Source organism: Podarcis tiliguerta (genome assembly GCF_965153285.1).
Source record: "Podarcis tiliguerta genome assembly, chromosome: 1".
Taxonomy (NCBI): Eukaryota; Metazoa; Chordata; class Lepidosauria; order Squamata; family Lacertidae; genus Podarcis; species Podarcis tiliguerta.
In genome coordinates this window covers 32,506,140-32,532,393 of record NC_139534.1, presented here as the reverse complement: position 1 = coordinate 32,532,393, position 26,254 = coordinate 32,506,140, and the positions used below count along the sequence as shown (strand labels likewise).

Here is a 26,254-nt window from a genome sequence, read left to right as displayed (position 1 = left end):
ATGGGTGCTCCTTGCCACTGAGGTCACCTGGGTGTCCAATGAAAGAAGTGAATGTAGGAATGCCTCCAAACTACATACCTCTTCCCTCAGAAAGAGCCTACCTCTCTCCCTAATTCTCAGACCACATAACCACTCATTGAAAATGTCTAGTCATGGCAAGATTCAGCCTTAGTTTGTTGGTTGGCCCTCATCCAGCTACCAGAATGTCACCATTTCACCATGTTGAATCATACCAATGGTCACTGGTTTTATATATCTGAAAAGTAATGAACAGGAAACTCAAGTATTTAACAAGGAACTTTATTTGAACCATGCAATTCTTAACAATGATGTTAAAAATGCCTGTTGCTCTCAGTTTCGATTCCTTGCTTGGCGCTCCCCAGACTTGCCATAAAACCACCCACACAGAACATTTTAATTCCTGTTCTTGGTCACCTCACCAAAAAGTCACCTCACAATGGCTACCTCCCTGTCAGAATGGTTGTGTGAATCTGATAAGAGAATCTGTTTCAGAAGATGAATGTGGAAATGAAAAGTATCATAACTCTGGGTTTCTCAAAGCATTTGAAATCGAGGAACTGTCTTCAAAAGCATTATAATAGCCTCTAATTTCACCTCAGCCTGTTTATTCACCTGAGGTGCTTCCCTTAAGGTTAGTTCCCCCACTTAACATTTCTCAGGAATGGACTCTTACTTTTTTTTTATTCAGGCCATCTGTTAAACATGAAAGCCCTTTTATTTGTGCCAATTCTATTAATTTTCCCCTTCTTATTGAGGAACTCTGTTGCTACTGGAAAAGTTGCTATCAGCACTAACAAGAGCTGGTTCATTAAACAGTATCATCTGCAACAATTTGGATATGCAAATTTTCTCCCTGTTTTACTGGTTGGAAATGAACTTCAATGGGATTTTAAAGGGTTTTCAGTTGCCTTTCATTATACTAGCTAAAATATACAGATTGGAGGAGGAAGAAAAAGGAAGGCAAACCTATTCTCATTTTGCATCGCTCAATCTCTCACTCAAACACAAACACACACACACACAGTTTATACCCAATGTGGTTTTTTTTAAAAAAAGTTATAACAATATATCAACCAAAGAATGTTAACAACTGAAGTACATATATTTTAATACTGTAGTCATTTACAAACATGATGTTAACATTCAGTCTGTATATTAATTGATACTAGTATGCAGTGTTGATGTTCTCAGTTGCTGACTGGAATGTGATGGAACAATATTTGACAGACAAAATTGTGAGAACTAGTTTTGTGAGAATTGTGGACATACAGTTATTTATTTGTGAGATGAGTAAATCTGGTTCTAGTCTGGATTTCAAGTTTTTGAAATGTAAAACAGTGTTTCAGCCTTTTTATTAACAATGCATATGTTGCTAACAGTTCTAACACCGGCTACCAAAGCTCTCCAGAGGATTCACCATGTTCAGTGAGGTTTTCTCCCAAGAAAATGTGAAAAGTATTGCCACCTTAGTTTTAAAGTAGCTCCTGGACTCATTTTGTCAATGCCCATAATGTAAGACTAATACAACTAGCTGGTGCAAATGTATGCAGTTATTTTCTCTCAACACGGAATGATAGGATTAAGAAAACAGACAGGAAGTGGGTTTCAAAGGTGGTGTAGTTCATGCTCACAGAACCCTTTAAAAACAGAGATCATAGCAATTGCAACAAGTTATAACTTTATTCTTGTAACGGTATCTTCAAGTCTACTCTATTTGTCAGGAAATCACCAGAATGGAGAAATATCTTGATTATTCTGTGTGTGTGTGCTTTAAAGAGATTACAAATTAGTCCAGGACTATCTAAAAGGTCACCAATGTTATGCCCATGTTGTGGCAGTGTGTCCTATGGCACCCACAAAAACGTCTTAATAAATATCCCCTCAAAAATGTTTCTTCTCCCTGCTCAGTTCCTGTTTGCACTGGCTCACATTGAACACACCCTCTTAAACATGTTTCCACATTTCACTGGATGCCAGGATTTGACACCCATCTTCCCATCTGTTCAGAACTGAGGAGAAATGCCAAGAGCTTCTCTCTGTGACAGTGGCTGATGTGCCTTCCCCACCCCACAGCTGTGAGGAGAAGCTCACACCATTTTGTGGTCCTGTCTGTTTTCTTCTCTTTTAGATGTGGAAGACATGCCCTCATAGCAGCAGTTTTGTGTTATGCCTTGACCCCATGGCAGCCATTTTATGACTGGTGCCCGCAACACTCTTTCAGTGTTCAAAATGTGCCTGCTGGCTGCCAAAGGTTGGCGTCCCCTAGCTGTTTCTTCCATTTCAGTACCAAAAAATGGATAGGGGGGGATGGGAAACTATCTCTAAAATACCTTTTTCGATTGAGCTATGTTAAAGTTATTACACTGCTGATTTAAGTTAGTACATGTATTGTTGTGGTTACATTTCTGAGGTGCAGACAAATTGCACATACTAGCGCCAATCCAATGAAAGTTAGTTGTAATTTATGACTGCAATCCTAGAAACACTTGCGGGATTAAGTCCAGTTGAACTCAGTGGGACTTACTTTTGAGCAGACATGCATCAGTCCCACCAAAAGCAGTAGGAGTGAAGTTAGTCATGACTAACTTGTTCTGTTAGTTTCAATGAGACTTCCAGCCCAAGCGTATCCACATGCTATGTACTCAGAAGCAAGTCCCCTAATAGTCCAACAGATAACAATGCATAAACCTGCAGCCATGCAGTCCCATCCTATGCATATCTATCTGGAAGTAAATGTGATCAATACAGCTTGTTCCCAAACAGAAAGGGTGTATAGGGTTGTAGCCTTAGATTACAGGTAAGCTTAGGTTGGATCGAAGCTGCAAAATATATTTTGATAACTTGATATTACAGGTGGATAAATGTCTGGCATTGGGGAGGGGAGGAGAATCGCAGCATGCCCATCAAATCCTTTGCCTCAGTTTTATGAATGCATCATGGACTCAAATTCATCAATTCTCTGTTTAGTGTTTCCTTTCCGGATCTTCCGGTAAGATATTGTATTGTATCGAGAATAACTGTGCCTGGAGATATCATTTTTCTTCACCAAGCTCGGCTGCTCAGCAGGTTTCTCAGTCTGAGAGTTACAGCTGGCACTGGCAGAAAGGAAATCCTTGCTGCCGCTCTCCAGCCTCTTTTTATGTTTATCCTCATTGCTTTCCTTCTGCATTATTTCTTCAGTGCCATCGAAGTCTTCCTCCACCATGGTTTCATTTTCTTCTAGTTGCGTTTCCTTTTTCATTGGCTCCTTGGGTTCACTCAGCTCCACCTCTTCCTGTTCCTCCTCCACCACCACCTCGTTAGTGCTGTAGACTTCTTCAGTCTGGGGTTCCTCCATCTTTCTTTCTTCCATCTTAGCTACTTTATGGTCTATAGTGCTCACAGGATGCTTCTCCTCATAAAAGCCTGTAACAGATAACAGTGGGGTTACAGTGCAGTAGAGCTAGGGTAAAAGTATGGTGGCAAGGAGGCTGAGATGCAAACCTGGGAAATCCCTTGTTTAAAGTTTGCCATTACCTCAGTAGGTGGCCCATGGGCATCCACTGTCTCTCAGCCCTACTCACAACCTACCTGCTATTTAAGACTAATAATACTGACAGGCTTGGCGGGAGGAATACTGAGATAATATATGTGGAAGCAGAATCAGAAGAGGTTTTGTCTTTGTAAAAACTGAAGTACCAGTGCACATATTTTGATAAAAAAAAATTAGTGGGTGCCAGTACAAAATGGCTGCAATGAGCAGCAAAAAAAAGAGGCAATGGTACTTTGGACCAGTGAGTACTGTCACAAAAAAAGCAACAACATCATCATCAACAACAACAATATTGTACTATAGAATAATGAGATTGTATGACCATGGTCCACATACAACACCAGCATACTAAAGACTCTACCAGTGCCCTACAGATCAATCTAAACATTCATAGGAGTGGGGAATGTTGTTCCCCCTTCTGCTTTTCATGCTTTTTCTGAAATATATAAAGTAACTGTGCCTACATTCCTATACACCAGGGCTGGGGGACCTGCTTGACTACATCTCCCATCATCCCTGATCATGCTTGGCTGGGCTGATGGGAGTTTATAAGCAAATGGACTAGAGACCCCATGCACTCTTCTCCACCATCCTTACCACCCTATTTTTCAACACTACTTCTAAGGAGGCCCAGTGGAGCGGCTTGAATCCTGAAGCATGACCTCTCTAGCAATATGCTTGCACTAACAAATTGTTAGTGAGGCATCCATAAAAGGGAAAGAGGGCCACAGGAAGGCCAGGAGTTTACCAGAAATGGATAACAAGAAATAGGAACTGTCCCCGGAGCAGATGGTCTTATCATCATTATTTTGCAAAAATTTATAACCATCTAATTTTCCCATTCCACCACCACCACACACAAACAAATTAGCAAGATAACTGAGGTGTAGCATACAGTGCTTGAAAGCCTTGAAACAGATATTTACTAAACATGGCACAGATTGCTATATTTTCTTGACTCAAAGCGCAACTGTCTGCAAACAGCCACTTTTCTCAACCTTCTTATTAGGGTAATATGCCTGGGATTTTTCAGACAATATCTGGTCAGCAGGGGGATTCTGAGAGGTCAGTAAGTGGAGTCCAGTATCTTTTTGACTGGTCAGGAAGTGGTACCATAGGAGAGCAGCCTAGTTTGATACTGGCTTGCTCAGCAAAATACCTGATATAGACTGACCACCTATGTATTCCCAACAAATAGAAATGCACCCCCCACCCAATAAAAGGACAAAAGATGATACGGATTTGTATAAAATAGGCTTATGCTAATTTATATGTTCAGGTGCACATTTAGAAATTACTATAATCGAAACAGAAGCGCCTTACACAGCGGGAAAGACTGTGATGACGTGACCTGTCTTGCCTGCTCAGTCTCCTGTTCTGGTGGTAACTGTTGATGGGCAAATGCTCACCCTTCTTATGGTTCTTAACCTTGAAACGAGATTTAAATCATGCAGCCCTTCAAACCCAGGACTGTCCTCTGTAAGTAGGACACATGGTCACTCTATCCTGATATCTAACTGGGCAAACATACTGAATAAGCAGCAGACTATCCAACTCTTGGTTGGGCCTAGTAGTGTTACAGTGGCTTCAGTCCTTCCTGGAGAATCGGCCTCAGAAGGTGGTACTGAGAGCCAGTAGGCTATGGGGTGCCTGCTGGGAAAAATCATCTAGAGGTTTGAGTCATAGCAACATCAGCATATAGGCGACGGTCATTTCTACCTCTTGTTTCCAACTACTTGAAATTATTGGAAAGTGTGTGTGTGTGTGCACCCCGCTGAAGTGCAGTGTGGCTTGCTAGATAGCTCAATGGTAGGATAGCCAGAGAAAGACATAGTATCCCATTCAATTGTCTACAGCAGGACCAGGGAATCTATGACCGTCCCAATGTTGTTGGACTCTAACTCCCATCAGCCCCAGCCAACATGGGTAATGGTCAGGATTGATGGGAGTTGTGGTCCAAGAACATCTGGAAGGCCACAGGTTCCCCATCCCTACCCAAGAGTCCAGTCTGAATGAGAAAACACTAACATCTGGCTATGGTTAAAGGAATGCCATATTGAAGATAACTATGCTAGGCCTTCTATTGTAGCGTCTTTCAAGATTTGCAGTATTTTGCCAAAGTCATAAAAGTTCAGTGCACTTCTGTAAGCTCTGCGGAGGCTGCACACGCTGATAAAATAGCATCACTTTGTGCCCCTCTGTGTGGCACTGGATATTGATGGCTTTTGACATGTAATTAAAGTGGATCTAAATGTATAGAATGACTTGCCAACAGTTGTTATGCAAAATCCAAATAACCGGTGTTAATGCGTTGTCAAGATTGTGAAATCGCACACTTAGCAGGCATAAAGCTATAAAAGCAAAAAAAAAAGCCTTCTCTTATCAAACTTGATTCAACCTGAACTATTGGGTCACATTTCTACAAGCTTCCTGCATGGATGTTCAAGGTGAGAAGGGATATCAAAAGCCCTAAAATAGTCACCAGAACATAGGCATACATGCAGCTTCGTGATACTCCTGGAGAAAATATGGAAGGAACCATAACCCACTTTGGGAGAGACATGGTAATTCAGTACCATCCCCTGTTTCACTTGTAATTTTCAAATAGGGCAGGCATCTATTTAAATTAATAGGAGTACCCAATGTGGTTTCAGTTGTGGGACTATACAATCCTATGCACACTTGTTAGGGAGCAAGTCTCACTGAACTTAATGGGACCTATATCCACATAAACATGTGCAGGGCTGAGCTGTATGAGTAGCAGGAATGTCGCAACCCATGGAGAGCCACATAAAAAATGATGTTAGCAAAATTTGCCAGATTATTCTCTGGATGAAGAAGAGCTGTATGGGTCGGGGCAGAAACTCCTCATGGTATTTTTAGACTTCAGCCCTATACACTCTTACCCGGGAGTAGGTGCCAATGAACAAAAAAACCATAAAAGTTACTTCTGAGTAGACCTAGGCTGTGTACACACCACATATTTCAAAGAACATGGCTTTCCCCTGAAGCATCCTGGTATTCTGTAATTTAGCCCTCCCTCGCAGAGCTACAATTCCTAGCACCCTTTACAAACTACAGTACAGCTCTCAGAATTTATTGGGGGAAGCTGTGTGATTTAAATATGTTTTAAGTGTATGGTTTGCATGCAGCCATGCATACCATTGCACTGTTACTCATATTAGATAGAACTCAACATGGACAAGGAATGTGATCTGCAGATAGTTTCTCTGTAGAACTTATAATAAAGAAGAACTTTGCAAGTGTTGCATTCAAACAGGCAGCTACTGGAGTTTCCAAGTAGATTTTAAACAATTGGTTCATGCCCACTGGTTTTTAAAAAGTATTTTTGGACCATCTGCAGGGGGTTGGACTAGATGATCCTCAGGGTCCCTTCCAACTCTACAATTCTAGGGTTCTAAAGTGTGTTGTTTCAGATCTCTAGAAATATCACAAGCAAAGAGGCTGCCTATATCTGCAGGCTTCATGAGAATCTTGATCAGGCAAGTCACTCAGGTGCTTACCTCGCTCTTCCCATAAAAAGAGGCACTGGTGATGCCATCTCCTGGACTAGGTACCCTTCCTGCCTTCATATGTCACCTTGGGAATGCAGACAAACACTAATAGTGTGCCTTTTCTGAGACTGGTGTTAGATGTGAACACATATTGCAAGAGCACCATTTTCCCCCCAGAATTGGGATCCTTAACGCTGTGCACAAAAACACAGGAAAGCAAAGGTTCTGGTGGTTCTGCTTAAATACTTTCTTACTTCCATTTTGTGTTTCTAACTACAGCCCTCATTGACCTTTCTCCCCTCATATAAGACATTGGTCCATAAAAGATGAGCAGAGTGGTTTTTGCTATCCTTGCTTAAATTGTTACACAAACTGCCACCAGGGAATCTAAAGTCAAGAGAACAGTAAATGGCAAATGTACCTTATATACATAGGCATGAACTGTCTAAACATTTGCCTCCTTCTGAAATATAAACTTTCTTAACAGAGCTGTGCCTATGCTAAGGAAACTGAGGGGCGCAGGGAGTATCCTCAAATAGAAGATAATGCACACCAGTTCAATACAAGCATGGACCTCACTCTGTTTAAATTCCTCCGCATAGTTAACAACTTTATGTGGGATTTTCTAGAAGATCACAGCTGAATTCAGATTAACAATCAAGAGAATAACCTGAATCAGACAATTCCTTCACACAGGTCTGTCTGCACCTGCCTACCAAACGATACAACTTTGGTTGGAATGTAGAATCCAGTTTCAGTCCCTACCAGTGATCATCATCACTGTCCAAGCTGACCATCTGTTAGAAGTTGTGTGTAGAAAAGCAAATAGGATAGGTATCCATGCCCAAAGCCCCAGAAAAAGGAAACCAAATGTGCATCACACTCCATGGGATTCAATCCATCATATATATGTTTAGAAGCCTGTCGTCCCTTGTTTGTTGACAGCGATGGCGTTTGCTCATTAAGTAGAAGCTCATGGGCAGTCAGACCACTTGCATGAATGAGTGCAAACCAGCCATAAAGGTTATGTATCATAGAAGACCATTTAACCATGTAGAGTATATATTGCTTGTCCGTAAGCATGAAACTTTGGCCACTCACTTTGCAACATGCTGCAGTTGCTGCTGTGTCCAGCTTCACACATGCAAAAGCAGCTGCATCATCGCAGCAAGTTAGAAGATATTGCAAGAGGCTAGGCTGCAGTTTCCATTATTAGCAGTTGCCACAGGTGGGAAGTGCCGCACTCTACTGCAAGTGAAGTTATTACCTTAAAGATCATTTCTAAGGCCACAGCAGGCTCCAGATTTTTGTTTATTTGGTGTGTTTTTAACATGCCCTCATCTCCACAGCAGGCTATGGCACCACACAAATCCAAGGATCATCAGTGACTGAGACTATATATAATGTTCTAGAAACTGCAAAAACTAAGCAAGAGCAGAACTTGGGTTGTCCATGAAACGTTGACCATTCAGCCTCCACACAAGTGTTTGTAATATGACAGGGTTATTAAACTGGAAGATATATAGGGTTCCTTAAGCAGAGACCTAAACCCAGGTCTGCTGCAGGGATTTGCCCCTAGTCTAAGGGGAGAAAAGGGAGAACATTATCTGGATGTGGGGCTGTGTTTAAACAGGACACAGTTAATTCACTGTGCCTGAACAGTACCTTAAATAGGAGACTACTGGTTATCCCCAATTCAGACTTTGTTTATTGCAGTATAGTCCCTTAACAGGGCTAGCCAAAGCCATTTTGCTTTCTGAGACGAAGGACAAAATGGCACCCTCCCCCATTCTACATATAGAAGATTTGTCATGGGCCAGGAGTCAGCTTTGCCTGCTGAACAACAGCCTGAAGGGGGAAAAAGCAGAATGACTCCACCTGCAACTGATCAGCATTCAGGGACACAGAGGAGAATGTGCTGATGAGAAGCAGCTGGCTTCAGGCTTCTTAAAGCAGAGCTTCCAGAAGCAGTCAGATACTGGTAACAACACTTGGAGTTCTTGGCCTTACCTTGCTGCTTCCTGGTTGTTTTGACCCTGGACCCTCTGATCATTGGATTCCCTGACTCCTGGACTGTCTGATCATATAAGATTGCTGTTCACCCAACCCTAGGACTAGACCAGACTTCAAATGCTGTCTCTGTCTCCAGGTAAGTACATCTCAGACTTTTGGCTTCCCACTCCATTGAGTTCTGCACATTGTTGCTCAGCAACAAAACGATAACAAGCTGACTGGTCTAGTAGTCAAATCTTATTTCCAGCCGTTGCAACAGAATATTTTTATTATTTATCCTATCCTTACTCCCAAAGGGACGCAGAGCAGGAAACAATAATAAAACATTTTTTAAAAAATTAAACAAAATCTAAAAGTTAAAAACAGCTATCTCAGATTGCCATTTCTTTTTAAATAAAAAAAATCCTGACATCCGCAAAGTTGTTGAGCAAAATTTAGAGTTGCTTCCACTGCTATTTCCATCATGTTGCCATATATCCCGGTTTTCCTTGATTCCCCAAAATTCCCCCTGATGCCATTTTTACGCCCCCAAAAAAGGACGTGTCATGCCCTGCTCATGGTCCTGCCTTCTCTGCCAGTTTGCTGGCTGCTCCTTTAAAGGTTCTGACCTAAGCATAAGAAAAGTCCTGCTGGACTGGGCAGCTCACAACCCTAGTAGCCATTGACGGCACCACTCTCCATGAATTGGTCTAACCCTCTTTTAAAGACATGTTTGTGAGACCTGAGTCTCACTATGGGCTGCCTTGAAGAGACTAACCCATCTCTCATTGTGTAGTATTCCTTATTGTGCAACAAGTGCCCCCAGTTGTGTGCATGGCTACACAGCTAAGCAAGTAGCCATATGGATTGACCAAGCGCCACATTGCATATAGTCTCTTTGCATTACCCGAAGATAGGCAGGCTACATGATCATTTATACGGGTGTCGCACACTTGTCGCATTCGACTCCTCTCTGGCTTAATTGGTGCTTTAATGTTGTGACAAAATTCTCCATTCAACTTCTGCCTGTGGTGTCTTAAGTATTAATTAGGTTGAATTGGATAGGTAGTAAAAATGCTGTCTGCAATTTAGAGATAAAGTGCTTGTGCATGGGAGTTGGGGAGGGGAAGGTGTCAAATTTTACTTAATAGGTTTTATTGTGTGCTTGTACAATGCAGCGTGAATGCAGATATGTGTTGGCGGGAAAAGCCATTCTTCATGAGCTGAGCTCTCCAAAATACTGAGGTTTTAAGACTGACAAGGTCACTTCTGATAAATGTGTAGATTATACCAGCAACACCTTTCTGAAGCCAAGACAGCTGTAAAATTACTATCCTATTTCACCTAAACTGAAATTCGAAGCACAATGGGACTCGCATATAAGTAAATGTACATAGGAGTATGATCTAACTTGGTCCTAATTACTCTGCCTTTCCTAATGGAGTCTATTATTGCAGTCCAAACCATGATTTTAGAGAGATGGGTAGATAAAGAGAGCAGGTGCATAATATTTGTGAGCAAGAATGAATTAATGGGGGGGGGGGAGGGAGAGACAAATTACCCCTGCTGTGGGGCACAAATTTAGCTGTAGTCTTTCATCCATGCATCTCGTACCTGCACGTATCACTGACATCCTTCACTGGGATTTAATCCTGTATGCAAAGTTGGCTTTGACCCTGAAGAAATAGCCACCAGTTTGAATATAAACTCATATTGAGTTGAGCTCTTATACCTAGACTAAATTAGCCTCAACTGATTTCCGTGAGAGAGACTTGTGCATGTGCTTAAGTGCCTCATTAAACTAAATTGGATCTTGGTTAGACCGTTAACAAAATCTGTGGCTTTCTTCCTACTTTTTAAAAAAGTAAGGCAGCTCTACTCCTCACCTTCTCTGGATTCTTCTTCCCAGCTTCTTGTCTCCTGGGAAAAGATGCCACTTTCTCTCTCCTTGTTTCCCTCTGGCTCTCCTTTAGAAGATACAAGACAGTGTAAAATTGACATCTCCTACAAAGTGTTTAGTGATTACAGCGGCAATTACTAATCTCTTCAGCCATATAGTGCAGCTTAAACCTTTCTGCCTGGAGTGATCTTTTCCCATTAGATTTTGATCTAGAGCCACTTGCAGCAGAAAATATGTGCCACAGCAATCAATGGACCAACTTCCAGTGAAATGGAATGTAATGCCTTCCCCTCCATTTTTCTTTTTTGGGAGGTACAGCAAACACTTAGAAGCAAATTCAATTGATAGAAATTAAAACTCAATTAAAATTAGAAAATCAGTGAAAGTTGCACACAATCCAGCCAAAGTTAAGCTACTTGAAACTGCATCGATTTCAAAGAGAATGTAGCACATGCTTAAATCTCTCTTGCTGTTAATTCTCATTCATTTCACATCTCTCCAATTAAGGAGAATTAAAAGCACTTTACTTTGGCTAGATCGTGTTTAGAACTAGATCCACATTTGCTTTTTTAAAAAATGTATATCCATATCAATAATGGGACAGATCTTTTTTCTTTTTCTTTTCTTTTTTTGAGGGTCAGAGAAAATTTCAGAAAGTGTCAGTCACTGTTATTCATTCAACACAAAGGATTTCTAATCTTACAGACAGAAATAAAAAGAACGCTTTAAGAAAAACATTTAAAACACTTATATTTCTCACATTTCGTGAAAAATAAAAAGATCTCAATATAATAAAGCATCTCACATCATTCCCAAGACAAAAAAAGGGGGGGGGATGCATAAGCTGGTTTTTTACCTTGAAGTTCCTTTATCCCGACTGAAACTTCGTATGGTGTGCTCTTTGCTAAATGTTTGCCTCCCCCTCGGTTTCCTTGAGCGAGTGGGGAACTGGGAATAGGCTCTGCGGTTTCGTAAGGAAATATCTCGACAGAATTTGCAATTTGATCAATAATATCAATGACCTGGAGCTGAGGTTTTTCAGAGGGCACGTTCCGATTATATTCTGACATGCTGGTTGGAACCTGGACATCTTCTGTCATGATTCCTGCAGTATCCAAGAGGTTCCTTGCGGATATGTGTCCAGAGATGATCTGGTATCCCAGAATCGCTGCAGAAATCAAACCATCCACAACTATCCCTCCCCCACCAAATAGATAGATATATTGAAGAGTCAACAAGCTTTCCGTCCTCCTGAAGTTGTTGCAGCCAAGCAGGGAATAATGTCAGGATTTGCCTTGGCTTTGTCAGAGGTCCCTTTCCAAGAGGCTTGTCCAATCAGCACTTTTCTTGTCACTTAGAGCCTTTCCCAGTTGCATAATAAAATGCACCATGTCAATTTACATAAACAAACAATCTACAAGCAACAAAGCTTTTTGTGCTGGCATGCAGGAGTGGGGCTTTCAGCATGTCAGCCTGGCAGTAATAAACAGAGATTGTTGTCCTTGTTGTCATAAATGGCCCTTTGTATGCCAGCCTTATAACAGGAGTGGCGATTGTTCTAAATCTTTAATCCACACCAAGTGACTACCTTGAGTCACATTAGCTGTGAGTTAACCAGCTTAACATTCCCAAACAGGTTAAATGTTCTGCGTAAACCTTGAACCGCTCTTGTTCGGACAAAGAGTCCATTGGAAACTTGTTGAAAGTGGGAGGTGAGGGAGGTAGGATTGCATGCAATTTTGTCACTTTCAGCTATCCTTCCAGATAGCTCGGTGTTCCATCTGCTGCCATCACCCACCCACACCCACGGGCCCAATTATTTCCATTTTTAACCTGTCCTTACCCACAAAAGCTCATAGGTTGTTTTTCTTTTATTGCTTTAAAACAATTGATTTAAATTATATGCTAAAAGGATGGGCATCCAATGTTCCGAAGCAGAGGGATCTGTTAAGAATGACTTTAAATAAGAAATTTTGTCTGCCTCAGTTTTTCTTACTGGTTCAAGCATCACAGTTTGGCAAACGACAATTGTCTTTACCATAGGAAGAGCTCTGCTGGATCAGTCCAAAGCCCAGCCTTTTATTCTCACAATGACCACAGTAATAAATTATTATTATTATTATTATTATTATTATTATTATTATTATTATTATTATTTTATTTTGTACCCAGCCACTCTGGGCAGCTGCCAGCAGATATAAAAACATAATAAATCATCAAACATTAAAAACTGCCCTATACAGTAAGGTAAACGGACGCCTGACCGTTAGGTCCAGTCGTGGACGACTCTGGGGTTGCAGCGCTCATCTCGCTTTATTGGCCGAGGGAGCCGGCGTACAGCTTCCGGGTCATGTGGCCAGCATGACTAAGCCACTTCTGGCAAATCAGAGCAGCGCACGGAAACACCATTTACCTTCCCACTGGAGCGGTACCTATTTATCTACTTGCACTTTGACGTGCTTTCAAACTGCTAGGTTGGCAGGAGCAGGGACCGAGCAACGGGAGCTCACCCCGTTGCGGGGATTCGAACTGCCGACCTTCTGATCAGCAAGTCCTAGGCTCTGTGGTTTAACCCACAGCGCCACCTGTGTCCAGCCCTATACAGTAATGAGTGCTATTTTTCTAGAAAGAGGTGTCAGAACTCACCATGAATGCCTCCCTTGTTCTCTTATGAAGGCAGTGAAGCCCAGTAATGCATACTGCAAACTGTATCTATCCAGGCAAGGCTTGCTGCACTCTGCACATGGAGGGAAGGGTGTGTGTGCGTGTGTGTGTGTGGTAAGGAGTGAGGGCATTATTAATCAATCTATGTGTCATATGATTCATCTTGTGGGAGCCACAGGATCCCCATGCCAGCCATGGCATAATCATCTGAAGATAGTTAATCTCATTTGCCTATGTTTATTTCATGTCCGTCTTTATGTTTGTACCCCACTTTTCCTCCCAAAAGAAGCTGGTCTATAGAGACCTGACAATTATGAAGAAAATGAAATAATGCCAAAACCCAATAAAATTATCAAACAGGACATGGATGACCCCACTTAGGAGTCCCAGTGACTGGCATTAGGAGGCATATGGCCTCTGACTTTGGAGGTAGAATGCAGCCATCAGGAGTAGTTGCCTTATCCTCCATGAATTGATAGTCCGATATTTAATAATAATAATAATAATAATAATAATAATAATAATTTGATAGCTTTATCCTCCATGGACTATCTAATCCTCTTTATTTTATTTATTTTAATTTCCTTCATTAATTACCGTATTTTTCGCCCTATAGCACGCACTTTTTCCCCTCCAAAAATGAAGTGGAAATGTGCGTGCATCCTATGGGGCGAATGCAGGCTTTCGCTGAAGCCTGGAGAGCGAGAGGGGTCGGTGCGCACCGACCCCTCTCGCTCTCCAGGCTTCAGGAAGCTATCTGCAAGCCTTGCAAACCCGGCGGGAGGTCCCGCGGGCTTGCAAGGCTTGCGGGCAGCAGCCTGCAGCTCAAAAGCTCGGGGGACAGCGGGGAGGCGCAGCGCCGCCACCCCGCTATTCCTCTACCTGGTCTGGAGGCTGGCGGGGGGGCGCGGAGAAGCAACCTTGCTTCTCCCCCCTGCCAGCCCCACAAGATCGGGAGATAGCGGGGAGGCGGAGCACCGCCACCCCGCTATTCTCCGACCTGATCTGGAGGCTGGCGGGGGGGTGGAGAAGCAAGCTTGCTTTCCCCCCCTGACAGCCCCACAACCTCGGGGGATAGCGGGGAGGCGGAGCACCTCCACCCCGCTATTCCCCGACCTGATCTGGAGGCTGGCGGGGGGGAGAAGCAGGCTTGCTTTTCCCCCCTGCCAGCCTCACAACCTCGGGGGATAGCGGGGAGGCGGAGCACCGCCACCCCGCTATTCCCCAACCTGATCTGGAGGCTGGTGGGGGGGAGAGAAGCAAGCTTGCTTCTCCCCCCCCCGCTAGCCCCACAACCTCGGGGGACAGCGGGGCAAGCCGCTGCCCCACGGAGGCTAGCGAGGCTGTCCCTGAAGGCAGAAGAGGGAGACGGAGCGCTTCGTCTCCCTCTTCTAGCTTGGGTATGGCTGCGCAAACCTGAGGGGGAAATAAATTTTTTTTCCTTGATTTCCCCCCCAAAAAAACTAGGTGCCTCCTATGGGCCGGTGCGTCCTATAGGGCGAAAAATACGGTAAATTTCTATCCCACCCTTCCACCCAAAGGAGTCCAGGGTGGCAAAAGCCATAGTTAAATCCTGTGGGAGGAAATTCCATCGTTTAATTATATGAAGTTCTTTCTCTTGCCTGTCCTGAACCTTTCAACATTCAATTTCATTAGACAGCCCCAGGTCCTACTATTATAAGAGCAGTGCTGGATTAAACCCTGCGGAGGCCCCTAAGCAGTCAAAATCTTGGGGTGGGGTGGGACGCCTTGTGTGCACGCTCTAGTGGGATAACATTGAACTAAGGAAGCTTGATGGTAATTTACTTCCAAGATCAAATCAATATTATTTTGATCCATTGTTGCAGGCTCCTAAAAGGCTTGGGGCCCATAGGCCGCTGCCTGCTCTGCCTATTTGGTAATCTGGCACTGTATGAGAGGGAGAAAAACTCTCTCTAATCACTTTCTCCATACTGTGCTTAATTTTATATACCTGTATCATGCCCACTATCCGCTCGATTGCCTTTTTTCCCCAAACTAAAACTAATTGTTGTACCCTTTCCTCACATGAGGGAAAAAAGATGGCTGCTCCCCACAACACCACGTATGAGAAGCCACCTTTTCCCTGTACTGCCCTTACCAACAACATTATGTGATCTCATAGCACCATTTCCAGGGACATTTCCAGGCCTGTTTTGCAAGCACATGGCAGTTTTGGACATCTTTTTAACTTTAAGGAAGTTAAATAAATGAGAAAAGGGTGATTTCAAGCTTGCTGAATCAGCTGTACTACTGAATTCTTCTTGGGGGAACCTGGTAGCACAACTAGTCATTGTCCAAAGTGGAGGTTGAATTGGAGTGGCTTGGATTTTCCTTTGTAGCACAACTTCTCATGCTACAAAGGAAAAATGGATCACCTGATTTCATGGATCACTTGATTGATGGTTCAGAGGGGGGCAGGCAGCATATCAAGAAATCGGGGAACCCAGGATCTGGCCTGTCAGTCAGATCCAATTCACCCCTGGTTTAGAATCATCTCATATGACTATAATTTTATGAGAAAAAGCAACAACACCCCAACCATTAACACTACAGAGGTACAAAAATAAATAAATCAGCTTCTAAAAGATCTCATTTGAATGTTCTCTAATTTAGACCAGTGCACATGGTAGAGCCATATAAGCATAACTCCCTATCTTCTGGGCTGCCATGGTGCAGAGGATTGTTCTTCTTAGCAAAAACCATGAACAGTACAGAATGCGTATAGAAACCCTCATATCCCTGGAACAGAATTGCAAAGCTAGGGAGCAACATACCTACATGCTCTTTCTCAATGGAACATGGTGCTTAGAGGCCCACCACCACCAACCAGTCTTGGTTGGTCTTCAAGATAGAATCCAGAGATATGAAGATCCCAAGATTGGTTTTGTTTTGTTTTCTACAACTTTGCAGGAACTTCCCTAGTTTTAGGTGCTGAACAGCAGCCGAAACCCTGTTTTTAATCTGATGCTTCAGGAGTAGTCTGCTTGCTACCAAATCCATGTTTACCTGGAAAGATGTCCCACTGAGTTCAGTGGGGGCTATTCCCAATTTATATAGGCATAGAATTGTTGTTTAGAAGTTTTCTATCAAATCTGGAGAGGCTACAAATGGCTATTGGATAGGATAATCTTGGTCTTGAGGTCTAAGATTAGTAAATCCCCTGCCCCCGCAATTTAAAATTAAGAAATTACCCTGCATCTAATTGACCATAGGCAATTTTCACCTCATCTCAGCTTGATTCCTTACTTGCTTGCTTGAGCCAACTATCTATGTTCTGCTGAATGGACTCATTTATCCTTAATATGCATCTGGCATGGTGCACCTTTTTTATATAAAAAAATACTTATTCTTGATCCCTTGTGGATGAAATAGGCTAATCTAGTGCGATGCCAGATTTAGAAGAGTGTGGCCTTAATACATAAGGAGTTGGAGAATATAAACTTCAAGTTCTTTCAACTCTGCAAAGTCTTGTTCTCCTGGCGTTGTGAGAGCTCAGCCTTTCTTGAGAAGCAGTTGGCCCTTAGAAACGAGGTGGGGGTGGAGAGTGAGATTTAAATAAGCAAGAGTACAGAGAATGCAACACGTTGCGAGATGAATCAGCAGCGCTTATTTTATGCTTCCCATGAGACTAATTATCAAACAACTCCAAATATTAATATACAATCATATCCTGCTACCAGTACATTGCCAATGAAGGAGACCTGGAAGCAGAATCAGTCTGCATGCAGATTACATGGCTACATTAGGAACCATGCATTCAATTTTCATACAATGTGCAATTAAATGAAATGCAGCTACAGTGGTACCTCGGGTTAAGTACTTAATTCATTCCGGAGGTCTGTTCTTAACCTGAAGCACCACTTTAGCTAATGCGGCCTCCTGCTGCTGCCGCACCGCCGGAGCAAGATTTCTGTTCTTATCCTGAAGCAAAGTTCTTAACCTGAAGCACTATTTCTGGGTTAGTGGCGTCTGTAACCTGAAGCGTATGTAACCTGAAGTGTATGTAACCCAAGGCACCACTGTATAGCAATACTTTCACATTATATCCTAGGGATTGTCACATGTTACATTCAATGTTGTTGAATTATATTATATTTCTATCACACATTTTCTTTCAATGATCTCAATTTGATTAGTATATGATCTGTGAACCTATGTACACAAATAGTTTTGTGCAGATTAGCAGGTGTACATTCACACAAGCATGTGAATGTGTGTAGTACCTATTTTCATTGCAAGACATGAGCAAGCTTGTTGTGAATGGGAGTCTGGGCTACTTGTGGCACATAACAGCTGTACAGTGGTACCTCGGGTTACATACGCTTCAGGTTACAGACTCCGCTAACCCAGAAATATTACCTCGGGTTAAGAACTTTGCTTCAGGATGAGAACAGAAATAGTACTCTGGCAGCGCGGCAGCAGCAGGAGGCCCCATTAGCTAAAGTGGTGCTTCAGGTTAAGAACAGTTTCAGGTTAAGAACGGACCTCCGGAATGGATTAAGTACTTAACCCGAGGTACCACTGTATATCTGTGGAGTTTAAGAAGCATACATTGTATAAAAGTCAAACAACATACAGTATTTTTTAAGAGAAAAAAACCGGGTTGATGTGTATATATAGAGAAGCCTTCACTATCTCCTTCACTGGCCCAGCATCTAAAGCCACATAAGACAATAACTTGCTGTTTTATATGGCATCCTTTCTACTAGGGGCAAAGCATATACTGTACACACTTTTTATTTTTACTTGCTTTTATTTTAACCTTCCTGTTTGGCTCAGTTCCAGCACTGGGAAATGGGAGCAAAGCCCAGGTGGCCTCTGATGGTCCCTGAGCTCACATATTTAAGTCAAGAGTTGCCATCACTGTCATAAAGATGAGCTGGGAGGAGGTGACTCATTATCGCTATAGCTGTTCATGAGAGTCAAATGAGCTGTGAAGGTGCAGAATGAGCCAGACTTTTACCAGTAAAAGCAGTCATGATGAGAAGGAAATCCTTTCTCCCCAAGTAGGGAGAAGACCTACGTATTCTGCGACCCACATATTCAAGGAATTACCTATCTCTTTGGCAGCCCATGTGCCTATTGTGGTCAGGAAATCAGGCCCTGCACCATATTGCATCCGGATAATAGTATGGCAGAATAATAGAATAATAGAATTGCAGAGTTGGAAGGGGCCACGAGGGTCATCCAGTCCAACCCCCTGCAATGCAGGACTCTTTCACCCAATGTAGCCAATCCCACAACCCTGGGATTAAGAGTCTCATGCTCTACCAACTGAGCTATCCAACAAGGAGTAGGACCTTTGCTATCACAGGCCCAAAGCTGTACTACTGAATTCTTCTTATTGAGGTGACAAGTGCCTCTTCCTCCTCTGGTTTCACAAGGCTGCTTATTTGGGCCACACTGGTTATTTCTACTTGCCTTTGGTGAAGTCTATGGTTGGCTACTTAAAAGTTTTTATGGTTTAAACGTTTTCATCATCTACGGTTGGTTTAAATGGGTGCCTTTCACCAGCTTCAGTTGTTCTGGCAGCTGCAGCCATTCCTGGGCAGCAGATGCCCTGACAGTGCTTAACACTCTGGTAACTTCCTGGCTTGAGTGCTGCTGTCTCTCTTAAAGAAGACCCAGAAGCTTCAGTTACTGCAAAACTCAACTGCCAGAATCCTGACTGATACAGCCAGAGTCTTTCCTATTTTGAAAGACTTCAATCGGCTGCCTATCTACTTCTCAGCAACAGCGACTCCACCCGGTGGGATGGAGCCACAGCAACAGCCTCCTGGCAGCAATGCCACTGCTATTTGCTGGAAGAGGAGAAGTCATGTAGCTCCACGCTCATCACTTTCTCACCTCCCTAGGAAGTAACAGTGCTGCTGCTGCTGCTGCTGCTGCTGCTGGGAGGCTATTGTTGTGGCTCTGCTGCCCCAGGCAAGCCGCTCCTGATAATGAGCACATTAAAACAGTTTCCTCAGTTGGGCTCTGTCGACTGCCCACCATGCCTCCCTCTGGGACCATTCATGAGCTGGACACAATGTCCCTTATTTTTAATGCCCTACTCTTATGGCTAGATGTTAGCACAGTGTCCTCCAGGAATATGTTATTCTGGGAATAGCTGGACCAGACTTGAGTTTTTCCATTGCTCCCCATGGATATCATTTATAATGCTTTGCCATGACTGTCTCTTTGAGCTTTGCAACAGCCTTGTGAAGGAGGGACTTAGGACCACCTACCACAATACAGTTTTCGCATGGAGGCCCATTGAAATTGTCAGTATTTTGTGGACAATCACTGCATAGAATAGATTGGCTCCTACTGTGTAGCCTGCTTCAGTGCCGCTCCTTGAACAACTATGAATAAATTGTGCAAAAGAACAAGCCATTATTTATTCGTATTGCAGAATTCAGCTTTCCTCGTTGCAGAATATGGGCTACCTTGCTGCAGAATTCCATATCATTTCTTATCGTTTGTAGCACAGGGGACTCACACAGCCATGACAAAAAGATTATGTCCTCAGCTGGGTACTACATCGCAAAGGACTGCCTTGGCAGCCCACAATCCCTGTGGGGCCCACGAGACAAGAGAGTAATTATAGAGCCTTCAATTATGCTAGCAGCGAAAGCATCTCAAATGGGCACTTGGAAGGGAAGAGGAACAAACAGCCCCGGCCTGGCACTCGGCAAGCCACGTGACATACGAATCCTGGATGAATAGGAGCATCAAATGCAAGTCTGCATGACTGAGTGCAATCACTGAAACGAATAAAGTATTGGAGAGGGAGATGCAAGTGAGGAGGTTGTGGTCAGAAGGAAGGCACATAGTGCAATAACCTTGCTGAAGCTGATCTGATCTGTGTCTGGCCAAGGTTTAGGCGCGATGTGGCCTCAAGTCCACTGCCTTGAGATCCACCATGGGATATAAACAAACTAGACTGTTCATGAATAGCTGGAGCCATGTGTTGGCTCTGAAGACCCATTGGTACTGAAAATAACTGAAACGGGAGGAATGTGTTCCACCCACTGAAATGCATCAAGAAAAGGCACACAAGATTTATCTTCAGCTGAAATCATGAGATGCTATGTGAATTTAGGAATCTTAAACTGAGCCAAGTCATTGGTCCATCTAGCTCAATATAGCAACAGCAATGTCAACTGGCAACAGTTCTCCAGGGCATTCCCAGTCCTCTGTGTAGATGCCAAGGTTTGAACCTGGTAGGACGTTCAGCATGCAGAACAGATGCTCTACCACTGAGCTATGGCTCTTCCTCAAGTGAGCAAGGAAACTGATGAAAGTGGTTGTTTTTCCATCAGTTGTCCTTAGCGAGCAACATTAACCCTGCTATGTGGGAATCCCTTGCAGACAGCCGCAATGCCTGGAGACAGACAGACAGGTTGTGCATCCATAGCAGTGACCAGAGTAGGAATGACAGCTGGGAGGAGCACAGAGAGAAGAAATACTGTGGTACACTGGCATCAGCAGAACCACAGCTGCAACAAAACTTTGGTCTTAAAGAAGACCACAGCAGGTGCTGCAACCTTGCAACAGTTTGACTTCACCCCCAAAGGCGTACACCTCCATTGTCTCCCAAGACAGACGGATGCCAACAGCAATTAGCCTATAAAGCACTGTGCAGTTCGGTACTGCCTTTGCAGTGCCTCTGTTTTGCAGAGGTAAAATTAAAACCATTTTCCTTTGTGTAAGACTATCTGTAGGCTGATAGAGGGTATGGCTTTTACACTCAGCATATTTCTCCATATAAGAGATAGAGAGACCTCCAAGCCACTTTCCCAAGATAGTTTTTCTGGAGCACCACAGCAAATTTTGTTATTACTAGTGCCACCTATTGGCATCAAAACATACCGTATTTTTTTGCAGTTAGACATTGCTGCAAATTACATTCGAATCTAAACTGAAAAATCTGTTGTAGTCTGCATAGCGCCAAATGCTGTACACCACAAATTAGAAATAATCTGTGTGTCCAAATGTATCACTGGTAGCCTTTGATCAACAAATATTGGCATAATGCACTTCTTACTGGTTCATAAGACAAACTGAGGCAAATTGTCCAAGTTCCAGTTATCAATACAAAGGTTTAAGCAATATGTGAGCAAATTCACAATGGCTGTCATAATGGCATTCCTTAAAAGTCTTTCTCAATAGGAGTTCTTATTTCCTTTGTTAATAAGCTAGAGTTGCCCTCTTTATCCTGAGGTTAAGCAGGGGATAAAGAAATCCCTTGATGCTTGGGACATCAAGAAATCCTTTAAAACCTAGAATCAGTCAAAGCAAATCTAGCATTGAAGGTACATAATGTGCTCCGTGGCGAAAGGACAACCAGCTTCCTAATAAACCAGTGAATCACAATCACACTTTCTACAAACCCAGTTAATGATTTCTTACCAGCAGTGACATCATTAGACCTATGCAATTTTATCAAATCATTTTATTCCATTGATAGAATATTACCTGCTGCACCTAAGTGAAATATCCACGTGACTTTTAGAAGTTGATTCCTCCCAATGGCCTTCAATGTCTACATTAGGGTATTCCAGGGGTTATCAAACTTCTTACCCTTGGAGGCCACTAGAGAATGTTAAAAAAGAAAAAGGAACATAAGAAGAGACTGCTTGATCAAGTGTCATTTATTGACATCATTTTCATAATCATCATCATCATCATCATCATTATATTATTCACATACTGCCCTTCACCCTAAGATTCCAGGGTGGTTCACAAAAGAAAATTGCAAAATACACAAGAAAACAAAAACAAGCCAATAACCTCCTGCTCCCACAAACACATTTTAAAATAATAGTGTTAATCAGCCAAACACCTTGTTTAAGAGAATTTTTTTTGCTGGGTGTCTAAAGATATGTAATGAAGGCACCAGGAGAGCCTCCCTGAGGAGAGCATTCCACAAATGGGGGGCCACCACAGATAAGGCCCGTTCTTGTGTTGCCACCTTCCGGACTTCTCGTGGAGGAGGCACATGAAGAAGGGCCTCAGATGGTGATTGCAGGGTCCAGGGCAGTTTCTACTGATATCTACTCCATCTTTGGGAATATCTAAATTCTTTGCTAGAGCATTGTTCTTGTGGAAAGGAATTGCACTGCTCAGCTTTCTTCAGGGTATGTATGGATATTAGCACTGGATGTATTGTGATTTGGCACACCCACCCACCCCTCTTAAGGCACTCCTTCCGACTTCCACTGCATGGGGCAGCCAAGCCCTCACTCAAATCCCAGGCATTACAAGGAACTGAGGTGCTACATGGTTTTCAACAGCAGCCAACACTGCTGTACATCATGTCATCAAAGGCAACCAATGAATGCCATAGGAGAGACAAGACTGTAATTTAGAAACGGAGTATAAATCTTTATGGTGTATATATGCATTTGTTTATATCTGACAGTTGTATGTAAGGAAGTTAAACCACTGTTCATTTGCTGTTCCCCATCTGACTTCCTTGTTTCCTCAGTTTATTTGTACAGTTAGTACATGGACTCAGCTGCATTAGTGAAGAAACAACAGTATAAACATGCAACACTAGATGGCGCGAGAGAGCAGGAAATTTTTATATGCGTTTTTCCATAGGGTTTGATGTTATAACGATCTAATTTCTGACTTATTTATAGCGGGGGGGGGGTGTTTCCTGTGTGTAGATCCACCCTATGATTACTTCCAAACTTTGTTCACTGACACAGTGAGTGAGGCTATGTGAATAGAAATTTTATCAGTGGAGGGCAGTAGGAGCTGTGTCTTGGAACCAAACAGCAACTATAGTATTGCAGTGAATGCTAAAAGTTGAACATATATGGCTTTCTACACACTTATTCTTGGCTGTATTAAACTAATCTTTAAAAAGCCATTTATTGCATATTCTCTGTTTGATCCTAAGGATGGAGACAGACAGTAGTTTTTAAGAGCTGACCATGATGATCATGCCCATTCTGATAAGCTGTTCTTTTCTCTCTTTTTTAGACAAATGATAGTAACATTGCTTACATTTTAGATTAACTGTTAACTGAGCTTCAGATATGCATTATGCAGGCTAATAACGTTTTCAGAAAGGCTGTCATCCAATTAAAGATTAATCTGCTAAACCCCATACCATTAATCTAAGAATTAAATTTGCAAATGGGTAAAAACAGTATTTCTAAAGCAACGCACAAATTCACTTTTGTGAGGAGGAAGAGAAGTTCCACTCTTGTGTCTGGTCAAACAATAGTTGGGATTTTCACCGTGCTTCAGAAATATGTAGAAATGTGCATCATATCAAACTTAACACTCTGGGGTGAAAAAAATAATTTATCTCAAGCCTGAAAGTAGAAGACATCCTCCCTATTGTGGTTAAACCATGCCTGAGATCAAGGGAACCATTTTAAGCACCCTCCCATGTATCTCTGACACCCACTTCCTGTTTGTCTTACCAACCGCGTCAAAAAGCTTCAAACATTTCGATGTATGAAGCAGGCCACAGAAGCAGGCGAGTGAGACAGGGGCGTGATTTCTTTGCTGAGCTTCGCTCTAGTTTGCTGTAAAATGTCTAATTCGGGGAAGAATTGGCCGCTTGCAAAGGAGCCTAACACGGGATTGACAAAAGGTGTTGCAGAGAGGCACTGATCCTGCATGGTTCAGAGTGCTTCCCCACAGAGAATTGACCCCTCTGCTCTTGGTCAGAAGTCATGTGGGGAGGAGGTGCAACATCGCCAAGCTAATTTGGGACCGGATTCAGGGCAGGTGATTCCTGGGTGGGCCAACCTGATTGGGGGACCCAGATCGGGGCCATAGGTGGATGCAGGGGGCTTTGCACACAGCTCTAGTATTTATTTGCCAATAAGTATGTTCATCTGGCTGCAGGGATGCTGATAATCTTCTCTTTAAACTTCACCCAGGGCATTTCACTGCTAAGCTAAGGGCAAGGTGATGTCTTCTGACCATTTCACATACAGAAGCAGACTGGACTGGCAGCTGAAGCTCACTTAACAGTGGCAATGGGACACCGTCTTCTGTACTTGAAGGCAGCTGGCTAAGTTAGGTGGACAGGGTAGGTCGCAGTGCACACACTGTGTCCACTCTTTGCTGCTCAACATTTTCCGCTCTCATGGTAGCACTGCCCCTGACTTCACTGTCATTGACAGGCAATAATAACATTCAGTTGGGTAAAAGCAGTTGTTCTAAAGCAACATGGATATGCTTTGCTTGTGGTGACACAGAGGGGGACAATTGTCAAAGCAGGAGTGGGCATCACAATTATTAGTCTGTTTTCCAGCAAAAAAAAAAGTCTCGACACCAATGAAAATGCAATACACAGTGCCACTGGCATACACTGTGTATAAATGAAAATAAGACATGTCATGTAGGCCCTGCCCTCAGGCTTAGAAATTCAAAGGCAAGACTTAGCAGGGAAAGAAAAAAGCAAGAGGAAAGAGATCTGTCTGATAATGCCAGAAGAAAGAAAAGAGATGTTAAGAACCAATTACATCTGGTTGGGTCCATGCTGAACTTCCCTTGCTGGTGTTCCTGTTGAGATGGAGGTGGTGCAACAACTACCCAGAAGTCCTTTTGGCCCAGAGGTCTTTTGCCAAAGGCAATTGGCAGACGGTTGCCCCCCTACGTCAGCACTGCTGGTTGCGGTAAGGTTGACGTTGCTGTGGCAACAGCTGGTGTTAGCCTAGTGGCTTGACAGAAAAACACTTCCTCTCTCCCATGCTATATTAAACCTGCAGCTGTAGAGAAAATGGAAATATCCTCCCACAGAATACCTCACCTCATTTATTTATTTTTAAACCACACACCTAAAAGCCCACCCAACTCGAGAGTTGTGCATGGGCAGAGACTGTGGGTCAACCTCATGTGGTGATATTAGCCCTTGGCTCCTCCATCCTCAGTAGGGAACTGCAGTAAATTCTGGCAAACGGGTCTGTATATGTGTGTGGTACCACAGGGCACCACCAAAGTGCCATAGTAACCTTGTGACACAAATATGTACAATACAGCCACCATAGAGGTCTGTGTCGTCTTGAAATTCCTAGCCAAGTTGTTTGTCCAAATGCACAGGTAGCTGATGTAGTGACGTTGAGATATTGTTGGACTACAACTCTCATCAGCGCCTCGGACCATCACAACTATAGCATAGTGCACATGCAGAACAGAAGGCGAGAGGTGAGGCAGCTGGATTTTGGCCTCGCACAGGGCACTGCTGAAATTTGAAAGACCAAAGCCCCCCACCCCCACCCCCGCAGCCCTTGTGTGTGCTGAGGAAGCACATGCAGAAATTTGCTTCGCCGCATATTTATTATTTTTTGAAAAATGATATCCTGCTTTTCATCATGTAGGTCTCACAATAAAACTTACAACATACAAAATTTAAAAACATAAACCTCCAAAATTTAAAACCTCAAGAACTGAAAATCCTTCTTTAAAACATGTGAAACATTTAGGTTTCACAGACCTCCTGAAACAGAGCAGTTTTGACTAGGTGTCTGAAACTCAGAAGGGGCAGTGCTTGTCTAATTTATTGTTAGGCCCCTAATTTTAAAAATACTGAATTATTTGTGAGCAAGTAGTTCATCTACTTTATCAGCAGAGTACTTAGTACAGGTATCTGTCTCC

General features: G+C 43.0%; 1 protein-coding gene and 2 long non-coding RNA genes across 3 annotated transcripts in view; 1 reads left to right on the top strand and 2 right to left on the bottom strand.

The window, feature by feature from the left end:
• Positions 1 to 284: 284 nt before the first annotated feature.
• On the bottom strand, positions 285 to 12,486 carry ERMN (ermin). Its single transcript, XM_083413579.1, has 3 exons — positions 11,817 to 12,486; positions 10,947 to 11,027; positions 285 to 3,426 (listed from the first exon to the last, which is right to left on the bottom strand). The coding sequence occupies exons 1-3, from the start codon at positions 12,058 to 12,060 to the stop codon at positions 2,945 to 2,947; spliced, it is 807 nt and encodes a 268-aa protein (XP_083269705.1). The 5' UTR covers positions 12,061 to 12,486; the 3' UTR covers positions 285 to 2,944.
• The window catches only part of LOC310665344, a 54,799-nt gene continuing 36,908 nt past the window's right edge, over positions 8,364 to 26,254 (top strand). Inside the window, exon 1 of the long non-coding RNA XR_014505410.1 lies at positions 8,364 to 9,217. This is a non-coding gene — a long non-coding RNA (uncharacterized lncRNA). The remainder of the gene's footprint in view (positions 9,218 to 26,254) is intronic.
• Positions 19,925 to 25,434, bottom strand: LOC310670908. Its single transcript, XR_014507644.1, has 3 exons — positions 25,123 to 25,434; positions 22,106 to 22,222; positions 19,925 to 19,989 (listed from the first exon to the last, which is right to left on the bottom strand). It is a non-coding gene; the product is annotated as an uncharacterized lncRNA (long non-coding RNA).